The sequence below is a fragment of the Lissotriton vulgaris genome, chromosome 1_2, assembly GCF_964263255.1.
Source record: "Lissotriton vulgaris chromosome 1_2, aLisVul1.2, whole genome shotgun sequence".
NCBI lineage: Eukaryota > Metazoa > Chordata > Amphibia > Caudata > Salamandridae > Lissotriton > Lissotriton vulgaris.
The window spans coordinates 145,179,516-145,193,752 of NC_141686.1; the positions used below are offsets into that span (position 1 = coordinate 145,179,516).

The window sequence follows — 14,237 nt, forward strand, 5'->3', positions numbered from 1 at the left end:
TCGCATTAGGAAAGTTTGAGCTATTGGTCTTGTAAATGACATTTTTTTTTACTTGTGTTGGTTTTGAAAATAGCTAAATTAATAGCTTTGTCATTTACAATGCCAATAGTTATAACTTTCGGAAATGTGACACCTATAGCATTTGTAATGCAACATGTTTTGTATTTACGTGACTTAGCTGTATTGATATTACAAATTACAATGGCTTTTAATTTTTTAAAATAATTAATACTTAAAAGGGATTTTAATTTATAATGGCAATAGCTTAAACTTTTGTAAATAACTTTTGTGAAGATTATGTTCAGTGTATTTTATTGTGACGAAAATCCAAGAACAGAAGTGAAATATTAACATCTTTTTGTGACATTTGTAATAAAGTTTGAAACATTGAGAGAACATATTTGAACCAGTTGTTGTTGAATGGTTGCGCAGATTGATGCTGGGTAGGAAATGTACTATAAAAACACGCTCAGAGCATGCCATAATATAACACACTTTGTGATGTGCTGTAGTGTAGGTGTGCTGCGTGTCTGCTTGCGGTTGCATGTGTGTGTTGCAGCATATATAAACAGCAACCGTTGTTGTTTATCTATGGAATCATATGTCTGTATTTTGTGTTTTCTCTGTTTGTGTCTCCGTTTGTTGTCTGTGCGTGAGTGCTTTTGTGCTTGTTATGTCAATTGTTACATGTATCTGTCTGTCTTTGTTTTATTTTTTTTATATCTGTACATGTCTGAATTAGCTGATATGTGCGTGAGTGCTTGTGCGGTCATATATGTAACAGTAATGAATGTAACTGCATGAACGTGTGGGTTTGTGCTTGTGTCTGTGCGTATTGGGGTAACTGCATGGTGTGGGTTGCATGTTAGCATCTGTATGACTGTATGTATTTATAATTGCCTGTGTGTGACAAGTCCTTGTGTGTGCATGCATTTTACTTGTCTGTGTGTGTCGGTGAATTTGTGTTTAAAGATTTGTGGCTTTGAGTTCCTGCCATGTTTAGAGCAAACCGCAATGATAGAGAAAGAGCGGGAGTAGGGGCTGTAAGAGGTGGACAGGTTGGGGGCAGAGAGGCGGTGAGCGCGTGTGGGCGGTGGAATGAGCAAGAGAGAGAGTCAGGAAGGGAGAGGAGAGGAGAGGAGAGGAGAGGGTGAGTGGGAGTGGGAGTGGGAGTCGGAGAGAGCTGGGGGAGGCAGGGGTGCGTGGGAGAGACGGAGAGCTAGAGAGAGCGAGGGGGAGGAGGGAATATATAATTTAGCTGCATTCATAAAACCCTATGCGGCTTGTACCAGCGCAATGCTATAAAAGTAACGGAATGATTGCAATTCTATGGTTCCTGAAAATAAGGAGGGAAATAATTGCCTGCGACGAAGGAAACAGCGGTCTTTTCATTGGACGCGGTGAATAGGTGTGAGGGGCACGTCAGGCGCGACCCTGGGCAGCGGCACCTGGCGAAGGGGAGCGGGGGCGCGCGTGAGTGGAGCGCCTTCAAGGCTGCACTTAAAGCGCGGCTTGGTGCTGGCTATATTGAGAGGCGCCATTCCGGAAGCTTCCAGGGCCCGCAGTGGTGGCGTTTCTTGCTAATGCTGCGCTGATTTAAAGCCTCGAGCACACGATTCACTGCTCACCTGTTCCCCAGCAGCCTGACCTGCACGAGCTCAGGACACATCCTAAAACACCCACCTGTTTACTCCGAACCACAGCGCAAAGCATCCCTGTACCCCAACATCCCAAATTACCAGGTTTCAGAAGACAACCCAATATGCACGAACCCCAATGCATAGAACTTCTACAGCATAGGCAAACTAGCAACTGTACGTTCGGCAGCGTGAAGCCGGTCGTGGGGCGGGACTTCCGCCTTCTGCGTGAAGCCCGCATCCATGGAGTGCCAGAGAGCAGCATTGGTGACGCGGGTCTCCCATGCCTGAGGGAGAGCCCCGCGGTGGCTGCAGATGTCAGGAGTGGCGGCGATGCGGTGAGTGGGGCTTAGTTGTAAGGGGGGGGCTAGGGGGCGGCGACGTGTGTGTGCGTGTCTGTGTGTGTGTGTGCATGTCTGTATGTGTGTGTGTGTGTGTGCCGGGGGGGGGGGTGGGGGCTGGCTGTGTGTGTGTGTGTGCGCCTTAGTGCATGCGAGCCAAGCGAAAGCAGGGGCTGTGTGTGCGTCTGCGCAAGCGCGTCTCAGAGGCGCGCTCCCGCGGTCAAAACTAAGAATGGAAAAGCGCGCGTCTGACTCGTGTCTACATTCCCAGAAACGGGTGACAATAGTTGTTGAGCAGACAGCAATCAATGCTTTGCATTGATTGCACGTCGAGCTCGACCTAAAAACATAGGTGAAAGTAAAAAAAAAACGAATAGCAAATATTGAGGTTTTAGGGCTAGGTGAATGATTATGGTGAGACCCTGGAACAACAAGAGAAATGTATAGGCTGCTTGATGTAGAGATGTTTGATAATGTAACCATCTCTGCCAGGCTGAGAGTTCTTGGAATTAGCAGTTGTCCAATTCAGATGACATAAATGCTTGGCGAGTGGAAGTGCTCAGACTGGATTCTTGTAAAGACCCTGGAGTAGGAACACTCCTAATTGACCTGTTGACCTCAATACAGCATAAGGCAGCAATTCCTGCTGATTTAAAAAATAAAAAAGAACGAAAAGAAAAAAAAGAAAAAAACAGAGGTTTGTTATTCAGAGGGAGAAATGTGACAATATTTCAAGACCTGAGCAAGACCATCCAAAATTGTTGGCAGCGGGTAACTGTGCTTTTTCTGGTACCTCCAAAACTTAAACTAATCAGTAATGAGAGAGCTTATTTTTTTTTTTTACAGAGAGTTGGCGAGAAACTTTCTAGATTGCAAAAGGGCAGACCGCAATGTCACAGGACTAGGAACAATTCAGGAAATGTACTGAACTGTAACATTGATTGGCTGCTTGATGTTCTGACCAATTGCCTCAGGGAATGGAGGGGGCTGTAGATACAGTTGTGCGGCACTCGTTGACATTTCTGAAATCTCTCCACTTCTTTCATCCCACCCTCAATTTCGTTTAACCTTTTATCTGTAAGTTGTCCAGAGTTAATACAACATGCTTTGTTCATTATATAGGTTAGATTTCACTGAAGCCTCTTGTTTGTGCTAAGTGAATTCTCTACTTAGGAGGCATCAGCTGGTCTGCATCTCTTTTAGTAATGCACTACATATGCATGGATGTTTATGTCGGAAGACACACTGTTAGAAATGCAGGTTAGTGAAGGTTTCATCATAAACCTTTTGGTGTAGCTACTTTGGAAACACACCCCATCTAAATGAAACCAAAACATGCATCCCTCCTCTTCACATACCTACAGAGGTCTGTGAAAGTCACAGTACCTGCTTCATCAACCGTATTTCTGCGGCAATAGCTACCAGGCGGAGGTAGCTGTTAAGGAGAGGAAATTTTCTATCCTTGTTTCTTTTTAATTTCACACCCCTAAGAGATGGCACCCTAATCCTGCTGTTTTATCTCGCATAAAAGGCAGAATGTACATCGAGAGTAAGAGTGAGTGCAAAAGAGTTCTTCTCAAGTTTAAGAAACACAAATGGAAATCAACCACTTTGAACAAGATAGTACATTAGTTATTTAGTTAAAAGTACAACAATCAAACAGCGCCAAGGTGCTATTGAAAACAGTGACAATTGCACTATGTAATAACTCTTTAACATAGCTTTCACTTTGATCTTTTCTCCTTTTCAGAGATTTCTATGAAGTCTTCCTGTGTGTCTTTCTATTGATAATGAACATTTATATGATGTGCATCTCAAATTGTGTCACTACAGCTTACATATGTATTGTCTATTTCATTATTAATCCTACAAGATGTCCTCCTGTTGTTCGCATTTTTGTCTGCTTGTTCTCGTCAGATGGAAACGTCTGAGTCGAAGGCGAAGAAAAGGATGCTCCCTCAATGGATGAGCGAGACGAAGGCTGATGGGAAAGAGGACCATTCAAAGCGAGTGAAGAAGAAGAAGAGGCCATTGATGAGGTAATATTTTGAGAGGATAACAACTTGTTGCATTGTTCCTTATAGACATCTTTGGTATCTGTCGCAGACAGCATTGTAACCAATATTTTAGCATGCACTTTGAATGGATTGTGCATCTGCCCTTGCTCGTGATTGAAGCGCTGTCTTGTCTATTTAATTTCCCACACTCAATTTTTAGGTTGAGCCTAGAGTCCGCGCGCAAACGTTGCTCTGACGAAGATCTGTGGTAGTTCAGTGAGAAGTCCTCCCTTATTTTTCATTGGCTTTTGTGTTTTTCTTTAGTAAATGCTGTATTCTGATTCATTATGAAGCTTGTTAGTCCCTCTTTATTACAACCATGTCGTCATTTGTAACCTCCCATGACTACTGGCCCCTTTACTTAGTTGTTACACCGCATGTGTTCAATTTCCTTTATTGAGTTTCTCCTACGGCGCTAAAGATTCACTAGCCCTGAGCAGCCCCCTGCAGGTCTGCACCCAAGAAAACTCACTGAGAGCGTCCCGTCCAATAAGGCTTTAATTTGGAACTTAGCACCATGTCTCCCCTTTCGGTGAAGTAAACTCGTCTCTCCTCCCTGAATTCGGAAGCATGTGCTCTGCGTCCCGTGTGTGAATAAGGCACGTCTCTTTTTCCCTCCACCACAGAGCCCGGTCCCCCCAGTTCTGTCTGGCTCGTTTCCTCCCTGGGATCTCACATCCCCTCCCTCTCCCCTCATGGCACGCAGTCAGCTCAAGTCTTTGACGGAGTTCCTTCTGAAGGGAGAGCAGACACCGCTGGATGGGAACTATGCATGCATGTTTTCTTTTTCCTATTTCTTTCGCTGCCTGTCGCAAGGAACTGTTATTTTCTTCACTGGTCGGGGTGGATGTGAATCGCAGGGGTTTCACCCGTTTTGATGCTTTGGCTTAGCCTAGTTTAGTTGCGGTGGCATTTTTTTCTCAGAGTGATTGACCAGAGTCAGAAGAATATGCCGTATGTTGGCGCGGGCCTGTCAGCTCGGGGGTCTCTGGAAGAAGTTTCTTGCTCAGGTCTGATCTGCCCGGAGATGGGTTTGGTAGCCGACCCTGCGCCCGGTAAACTGCAGAGCTGCCCCCGGGGGCTCCCGACTCTAGGGTTTCATATGGGCCGTCCTGGTCTTTACCATATGTTGTGCAAAGGCGCAAGAGTTGAGCCAGCGCGAAGGAACGTGTGCAAATCAGCGGGGTAGGTCAATATGCATGTTTTGCTTGTGGAGGGGGTATGTTGTATATTATGTATTGTACTTGCAAATGGCGTTGTGTACTGGGCATTCAGGATGGCTCTATACTTAATTGGGCTTGCATAGATAGGGGGAATAGTTTGCATTCTGTTCTTCCCAAGTGAATGATTCCCCATTGAATGGGGAGAGGATGTAGCCTAACGGCTAGAGCTGCCAACTTTGGGGCCGGGAACCAGTTTCAAACCTCAGGGGTTGGCTCAACATCCTGTGATTCTGGCAAATCACTCAATCTCCTCGTGCCTACCAAAAATGAGTGTGTCCTTGTGTAGCACAACTGGTGCTCATGTAAAGCGCACCAAAACATTTGGGTCGTGTTCGCGCTATATAAATCTGAAAGAAAAAAAATGCACATAGAAGTTGGTGCGCTTGGTGTTAAATTGGAGCTCCGTATGCTGAGTGTGCACAACTAGTGCCCCTGATCTTGAAACACCATATGCAGGAGTTCAGCGTACTGTATATTTGGTAAGGTCTGTATAATGATTGTGCACTTTGGGGTATACTGAGTGTACCAGGGGTCTACAGACTAAAAGCATGTACCAGGATCTGCACACTGACTTATCTGGGGTCTGCATACTAATAATGTGTCATTGTCTGCATACTGAATGTGTAGGGAGGCTATATACTCATCACTCACTGGAAAATGGGCACCTTCTGTGAGATGTGGACCCTTGTGCAGAGTCTGCACCTTCTTCTGTGTACAAAGGCGTCTTTGCATTTGGACACCATATTCATGCATGCAAATAGTGAATTTGAACGGTAATTTTCACAATACTTATTTATGTGCAGGATATGGTTACTAAATAGGGAGGCCACCCCTCTGATGAATGCGCACAGTGCACCGTACGCAGTATATGCACGGATGTCCGTATATCGAGTGTGCACAGAGCCTGCGTGTCGAGTGTGCAAGTGGATCTGTGTGTTGAATGTAAAGTGCTATGTATAGTGTGTGTCTGGGTGTATATCCCTGTAGAGTTCACAGGCGAATCTGTATACTGAAGATACATGGGAGACCATACAATGAGCACTCACACGGTCCATAAACTAAATTAACTTTGTGTCAGTATACTGGCTTTTATTGAATGTACATAGGGGTATTGTACTAGGGATGGTGCACTAAGGTGATCTGCTGGGCGTAGCTAGCGTGAGGGGAAGTCAATATTTTATGTGTGCATGCAAGTATGTTTTTCTTACTGAATCCACCAGATCCCCTAGGGAACATTTTGCTATTATCAACTCCCTCTTAGTCCCTGTGACTAGTGCCAGCACAGAGGTTTCCTAGGATCTCTGCGATAAAATGGCAGACTTTTTTCATACCAAAATCAAGGACATTTATACCGCCCTAGAGAATTCAAATCTGGGTAAGGATAAAACATCTTTTCCTCTTGATTCAGTGAAAGTTCCTACGGGGAACTGTCACTTACGATCTTTTCTACCTATTCTTCAAGAAGAAACTGATTTGCTGTTAAGTGGGATTAGGTCTGGGTCCCCACTTGAACTGTGTCCTCTTAAGATCCTGAAACTGGGAAAAGAGGTAGTTATATCTCCTCTAACAACTATTATTAACTCTGCTATCGCTGCTGGCCAATTTCCCACTGCGTGGAAAACTGCAGTAGTAAAACCCTTTCTCAAGAAGGCCTCCCTTGATCCAACTGAGTCCAAAAACTATAGGCCTATCTCGTTGTTGCCTGTCCCTGGCAAAATCCTGGAAAAACACCTTAACCGCCATCTCAGTTGCTACTTGGAGGAATATCAACTGCTTGATGGTTCACAGCATGGGTTTAGGAGGGAGCACAGCACCGAATCAGCACTAACCGTTGCCTTTGACAACATTCTGCAACAGGTTGATTCTGGTCACACCACCTTGCTGATCCTCCTTGATCTGACTGAAGCCTTCGATACGATCTCCCTGAGGAGGCTGGTTGGTAGGCTCCAGGACATTGGGATAGAGGGATCTGCACTTAGCTTGTCATCTTTCCTTATGGAGCGGTCACAGATAGTTAAGATGGGCCAATTGTTTTGTGGAGTACCCCAGGGATCCTCATTGAGTCCCACTCTCTTCAATATCAATGTAGCCCGCTCGCTGCTGTGGTTAGGTCTTTCGGTTTAGAAGTCCTGTCCTACGCTGATGATACTCAGATTCTGATTTCCATCACAGAGAGTGTCTCAGCCTCAGCAGCAAATTTTAATAATTGCATGCAAGCGGTGACTGCATGGATGGTGGAGAATTATCTAAGACTCAATGGGGATAAAACTGAGGTTATTATTTTTGGAGACTAGCTTGATATTTGGTCAAAGGCCTGGTAGCCTGTTTCTCTAGGAGCCTGCCCTGTTCCCTGCCTAAGTGCCAGGAATCTAGGCATTATTGTAGACTCCTCTCTGTCATTAAAGTCACAAATAAATAGAACCGTTGCAACCTGCTTTGGGATGCTAAGGACTCTTAGGAAGATCTTTCCTTTTCTCTCCCTCTCAGCTCGGAAACAGGCAGTGGTTGCCCTTGTGGTATCCAGGTTGGATTATTGCATTGCCCTTTATTTAGGAATAAATGGGGGACTTTTTCACCGACTCCAACTAGTGCAGAATGCAGCTGCTAGGCTGGTGATGGGTCTCCCTAAATTTCATGCCATCTCATCCATCATTAATAGCCTTCACTGGCTCCTGCTGGGGAGGAGAATAGCTTTTAAAGCACTGTGTATGGTACACAAGGCCTTGCACAACAAGGGTGCGGAAGGCATTAATAAACTGTTTCACCGTTACATTCCGAGCAGGAATCTAAGATCTGCTGCTAGGAATTGGGTAGCAGTTGCTAGGTTCAGGAAAGCCAAATGGGGAGGGAGGGCATTTTCGCTGTTGGGTGCCAATTTGTGGAATCTGCTTCCCCTCTCAATCTCTGATTTGGATTTGCATCCTGCCTTTAGGAAATCTTTGAAGACTTGGCTTTTCTCTTGCTCCAGTCCTCATATCCCTTAAACCCTGAGTTTTAGTAATTTGTGAACTTTGATATACTGACCCTGTCTGCAGCGCCTTGATGCCTTCAGGCTAAGTTTGCGCTTTAAAAGTTTTATATTCATTCATTCATTCATTCATTTCCGGATGTCTGCTGAGCGTCTTCACGTCTGTATTCTAATCTACTGATTGTGACTCAGTTTGTATATTGATTTGGACGATGTTCAGTATACTTACTGGATAAGCAACACTCTACACTACCCTAAGTGTCTGATGGGGATGTATGTACAGTGGGCTCAGAATGCTTTTAAAGCATGTGCTCGATGCCTGAGGGCGTGGATGGATGGCTATAAAATATAATGAATGTTCACAACGATCGGCCTATACTTAATGTCAGAATATAGAGTGTTTTGAATACGCCGAGTCTGTGTATGTAATGTGAATGGGGGGTCTAAATTTAGAGGGCAGTGTGTTCGTATTTACACAAAGCGCATGTGTTCTCAGTGCGTGCACAGTATTACCGGGTGAAGAAGTCTGACTGTGGCATTATTTTGGATCTCAGGCCCACTTTAATGACTTGTAGAGCAGAATGTGTCTGTTCTAAGAAAGCCTCAAAACCCAATACTTTCAATATATAAGTGTAAGTTATGGAAAGGGACAGAAATCGCAACATTGTGTGTTTTGAAAATAAAAACATGAACCACAAACGTTTAATCGGAGCTTCCTCCCAAAATAGTGATACAAACTGTCGCCATGCACACTTGAATTCAACAAAAAACACTTTTTAGGTCGAGCCTGGCGGCGACTGCTGTAGTAGAGTTGGGGAGAGAAACGACGCCCATTCTCCGCCCACAAAGCCCTCCATACCGGCAAACCCAAATACTTGGCAAAAAAACTAAAAAAAGTATGCCAAGCCAGGAATCTGAGAAGCTCTAACTCCCTCCTGCTCATCCTACCTAAAACTAGAAAGAAAAGAACAGCGGACTGCTCTTTCACGGGAAACGCCCCTAAAATTTGGAACTCCATCCCCCCCGCACATCAGAACCATACCGTCCTTTTTGGAATTCAGAAGCCAACTCAAATCCTTGTTCCTCATCCGTTCCCTTGGTTGTGGATAACACGGAACAGACATCAACCCCGGAACTTTGTGCCCGCATTGAACCTTGAAACCAAAGCAGTTCTGCAGTACAATTATGCAGCTCTTACTCTGACACTCGTTGATTGCTAAAACTTTTCATATGTCATGGTTCTGTTGATTAAATGCTATTCTCTTACTGTAAAGGGCTCTGTTACCTCTGGGTTTTGACAGCGCTATAGAAAACTTCTAAAATAAAAATAAATAAATACATTTTTATTGGCTTGTATCATTGTCTTTCGTAAATGCTGCCTTCGGATTCGTTAATAAGCTTGTTAGTCCCACCTTAGTGTGGCCTTGTCTTCATTTGTAACCTGACATGGCGGCTGGCCCTTTTACTTCGGTTGTTACACAGGACCTGTTGTTTATTCTATTTACTTTATTGAGTTTCTCTTACTGCAGGCCAGACATGTGCTGCTTCAGCTGAAACAGATAGTGATTTTTTTTAAGCAGCACGGCTGCTCCCGTAACGCGAGCGCCTGCTTTCAATCACTTTATCCCGGCATTATCTGTGTCTGTTTCAACCCCCCTCAAGTAAAAAAGATTTAGAAATGATTAGCGAATTAAGTCATGTGAATTCCAGGTAGCACATAATCATGTTCTATTGGGCTGAAGATGACGACAGCCCCTCTGTGTTGCATATCATCTGTACTAAAGCCACCTGATGGGTTGTTTTCAAAAGCCTGTTTTATTAACAACACCACCACCAATTCCACCACCTCCACCACCATCAATATCACCACCTCCACCACCACCAATACTACTACTACCACCACCACCACCACCACCACCACCAATATCACCACCACCACTCTATTACCACTATCATCACTACCACTACCACCAATACCCCACCACCAACACAAGTACTGCTACCAATACCACCACCACCACCAATACCAATACCACAGGCACTACCAATACCACCACCACCACCAATCCAATACCACTATCACCAATACTCCTACCATCACCTCCAATACTGCCACCAATACCACCACCAATACCACTACCACAAATAACACAAGCACTACCAATACCACCACCACAACCAACCCAATACCACTATCACCAGTACCACTACCACCACCACCAATACTGCCACCAATACCGCCACTACCAATTCCACTACCACCAATACCAGCACCACCAATAACGGCACCACTAATACCTCCACCACCAATACAAGTACTGCTACCAATACTTTCACCACCAATACCGCAAGCACTACCAATACCATCACCACCACCAATAACATTAATACAACCACAACCAATACCACCACCATCACCAATACCACCAATGTTTTAAAACCCAAAACATATATAAAAGGCAATGTAATTTACAATGTCAATAGCTCAAACCCACGTCAATGCGAGACCTATTGCATTGCAAATGCTTGTTTAGCTTTCCTCCCTATTCCTGTGTGTGTCCTGCTACTGTAGCATTGTGGCTTTGCCACTTCCCCCCACTCCTTCGTCAAATGTATCACATTTCCTCTGCTGCTTTATTGCTTTGTTTCTCTCTCCGGGGATGGCATTTTTGCTTTGCCCCAGCTCCGGAGTGTGTCTGTTCACCAATCACTGCTTAGTAACTGCAGGCGTTGGACAGATTCGCATCTTAAGCATTGCATTTTGCTCTGCCTTCCTGTAACCTGCGGGAACTAATTAGGAAGGTAAATGTACAAGTGTGCATTTTCTACTAAGTACAGACTTACATGAGCCTAGCTTGAACGTGCTACACCAAGCTTTCCTAATAGTAACTTTTCACATGTAGGTGCAGGTCTCCGCCACTGGGGAGAAGATTTCCCAATGGTGAAGTATATTAAAAAGTAATCAAGTATAATAGTTACTTTAAATTTTTTTTTTAAATAAATCTAACAAATATATAAATGTGTTGTGTATTTGTAAAGCACACTATCGCTCGCGACGGTATCCTGGCACTGACCAGGTGTATGGTATGTTCCATGCTTTGCCTCTGGCAAATATGCAATTCAATATATATATATATATATATACATTCCTATTTACTAAATAATTAAATAAAAGCAATATATTACAGTAATTTAGCATTATTTCAAATAAGTTTTACAAAATCACCACTTTCATTGTTATATTCAATATTGTAATAACTTTTGTTTAATTGAAATACTAATTTATTTAATTTAATAAAAATAGTTTTAACTTTACCACTTAAAAAAAAATGTAATTTAAAACTCAAAATATTTTATTTTATCTAATATTATTTCCAATGTGGTGTTACTTTTAAGTCCCTGCCTCCATTATTATCTACATACCTGTGAATAGCTATGTGTGGTGCTTGACTTACTGTAAAGCTGGGCTGGTGTACATTTACAACTGTGCTATATCCTTTTTGGCTGTAATAATTTTAGAAGTGCAGTTTGTGACTAGCAATGGGCTTATTGTTTTGTGGGTAGGTGTTTTTAATTGCATGTCCCTCCCTAAATACCTCCTCCCCCCCACCCCCCTCCTTCAGCTCCTTTCATTCCCCATTTTTCAGGCAATCCTTCAGGTTTCTCCCACATTTACTACTAAAACGTTTACCTACATGTGTGGAGACTTTTGCAACTGGGGTGGCCATCTCTACATATAAAGGCTGAAAGGTGGAAACAGGTCTTTGCATAAAGGTCTGTAAATGGCATCTTATAGTGCGCGAGTCATACTATTGTAATACTACTAGAAAGTATAGTTTATGAATAGGCCCATGTGTGTTTATCTTTGGCATAGTGTCACATGTTGTTATGGCTCAGATTAAGCGCATTACCAGATGTGCTCACAGCTATACTTTCACATGACTCAAGAATTACTTAAAAAAAATATATATATATATTTCAATCCTTAGCAGGAATAGATAAGTACATACAGCATACATTCATGACATCTAATACCGCACATACATATCAGGGCTAATAAAAAGGGGAGCTTCACAGTCAAGCTAAAAACAGATTGACTATATACAATGAAATACATGCCTGGACATAAAAAGCGTCAGAGCACATGAAAGATTGAAGTTTTATTACCATCATTGGGCCCCATATATGCATACCAAATTTCTGCCTTCGTAGCCCTTTAACTGAATAAAGGCTGTACTCCAAATTAAATATAATATAAAATCTGGCCCTCCACTTCTCAAAAGAAAGGGCTTCATGCTGTAACCACATGGATGAGATGCAGAGCTGAGCCACTGCTGTGGCCACAAAGACCAAATAGCGAAATGTATGGACCGGTAGCCCCTGCATCAGGTCATCCCCAATTCCTCAGAGTATTATAGACGTCAAGATCTTTATCCCGGACCCTGTTATCTCTCGGAGAAATCTCTCAATATGTCCCACCAACTGTATCAATTTCTCACATGTATAAAAAATATGTACTATATCTGCCATATCTGTTCCACAGCGGAAACATTTCCTATCATTTACTCCACCCCATTTCAACATCTTTGCAGGGGTATGAACAAATTAAATAGTCTTAAAGTGCTGAGCTTTTAACTTAGCCGAAATCAAGATCTTCCAAGCTATATCTATCAACTGTTCCACGGAGAGAGCTTGCCACCCCAGGCACTCTCCCATTTGATATTTTGCATGTCAAGGTCGTCCCTCCTTGTCTCCAATAGGGCAATTATTTAATACCCCGATTGTAGCCCTGCGTCTGATAACTTCTACTAGTGGATTTGATTCTACCACCCTCTGCCGTTTACCTAAGAAGTCACAAATTTGTAAAAACTTAAAAAATTGGTTTTTGGGTAGGTGGTATTTATCATCAATATTGCGAAGGAGGAACAAAGACCCCCTTCCTTATAGAAATCACCTATTTGTGTAATCCCTTTACATCTCTAACAGTCAACCGTGCGCTCCCAGAAAACAGCAGGCAATAAGGTTGTAGCGGATGTGGTTGTGTAGTACGAAACCCCTTCGATCTGGAAACTCTTTTGCACCACCTTCTAAACCTTAAAAGCCGTGACTATGGCCTTTTTAAAGCATTTTTTAAAATAATAGCTGCTTTCCAACATTTTGAATAAACAGTTCTTAGCTTTTGCACCCAAAACCATCTGGTATATAGACGGGGCCTCTGCGATGTTACCAACCTCCTCTCCTGTTAGCAGTATCCGCATGTTTTGTAGTATGCAGGCATAATAATAATATAGTGTGAAGTCTGGAACTGACCACCCACCTTTCTCCCAATGGGAGAGTCATAAAACTCATTCCTCTACGCTGTTTCCCCAGGGCCCATGAAAATCGAGCACAGATTGATTGCTGCTATTGTAGCTGATCGCGGAAAATTTCTAGCGGAACTGATCTAAAAAATATAAAACTTTAGGAAAATGTTCATTTTCAAGATGTTACATCTTCCAACCAGCGAAAGATGTAAACATTCCCACCTCTCTAGAAGTTGTTTCACTTTGGCCCCCCAGTTGACCTCAACTAATTCTCTTAGACACATCCTAATCCAATTCTTGACTATTGTAGGACCATTATTACTGGTGTTGGTTCACACAGATAATCCGGGTTTTAGTAACGTTGAGTTTGTAACCTGAGATGGACCCAAAACTATGTGCAAGTTGTTAAATTTCTAGCATAGCTACAGCAGGGTCAGAGGTTACGACCGCTATGTCAGCATAAGCCAAAACATGAAATTGATCTTGTCTAGAAATAATAGGTTTGATCCTAGAGCTCTGCTCCAACTTATTTAAAAAAGGATTAATATATAAGGCAAACAACAGTGGGGAGCAGGGACATCCCTGTCACATACCTCTAGTAATACATACTAGTTCAGATTCTAGGCCCAACATACATATTCTAGCCATATAGGATCGGTACAGAGCCTGAATAGCTTCAATAAAACCAGGGCCGAACCTCAGTTGTTG

General features: G+C 43.1%; 1 protein-coding gene across 8 annotated transcripts in view; it reads left to right on the top strand.

The window, feature by feature from the left end:
* Window positions 1–14,237, top strand: part of CYREN (cell cycle regulator of NHEJ) — an 84,853-nt gene that overhangs the window by 4,966 nt on the left and 65,650 nt on the right. For all 8 annotated transcript variants that reach the window (XM_086952998.1, XM_086952997.1, XM_086953003.1 and 5 more), the window contains one exon: window positions 3,896–4,017. In XM_086952998.1, the coding sequence (XP_086809124.1) occupies window positions 3,896–4,017 (122 nt within the window). The remainder of the gene's footprint in view (window positions 1–3,895; window positions 4,018–14,237) is intronic.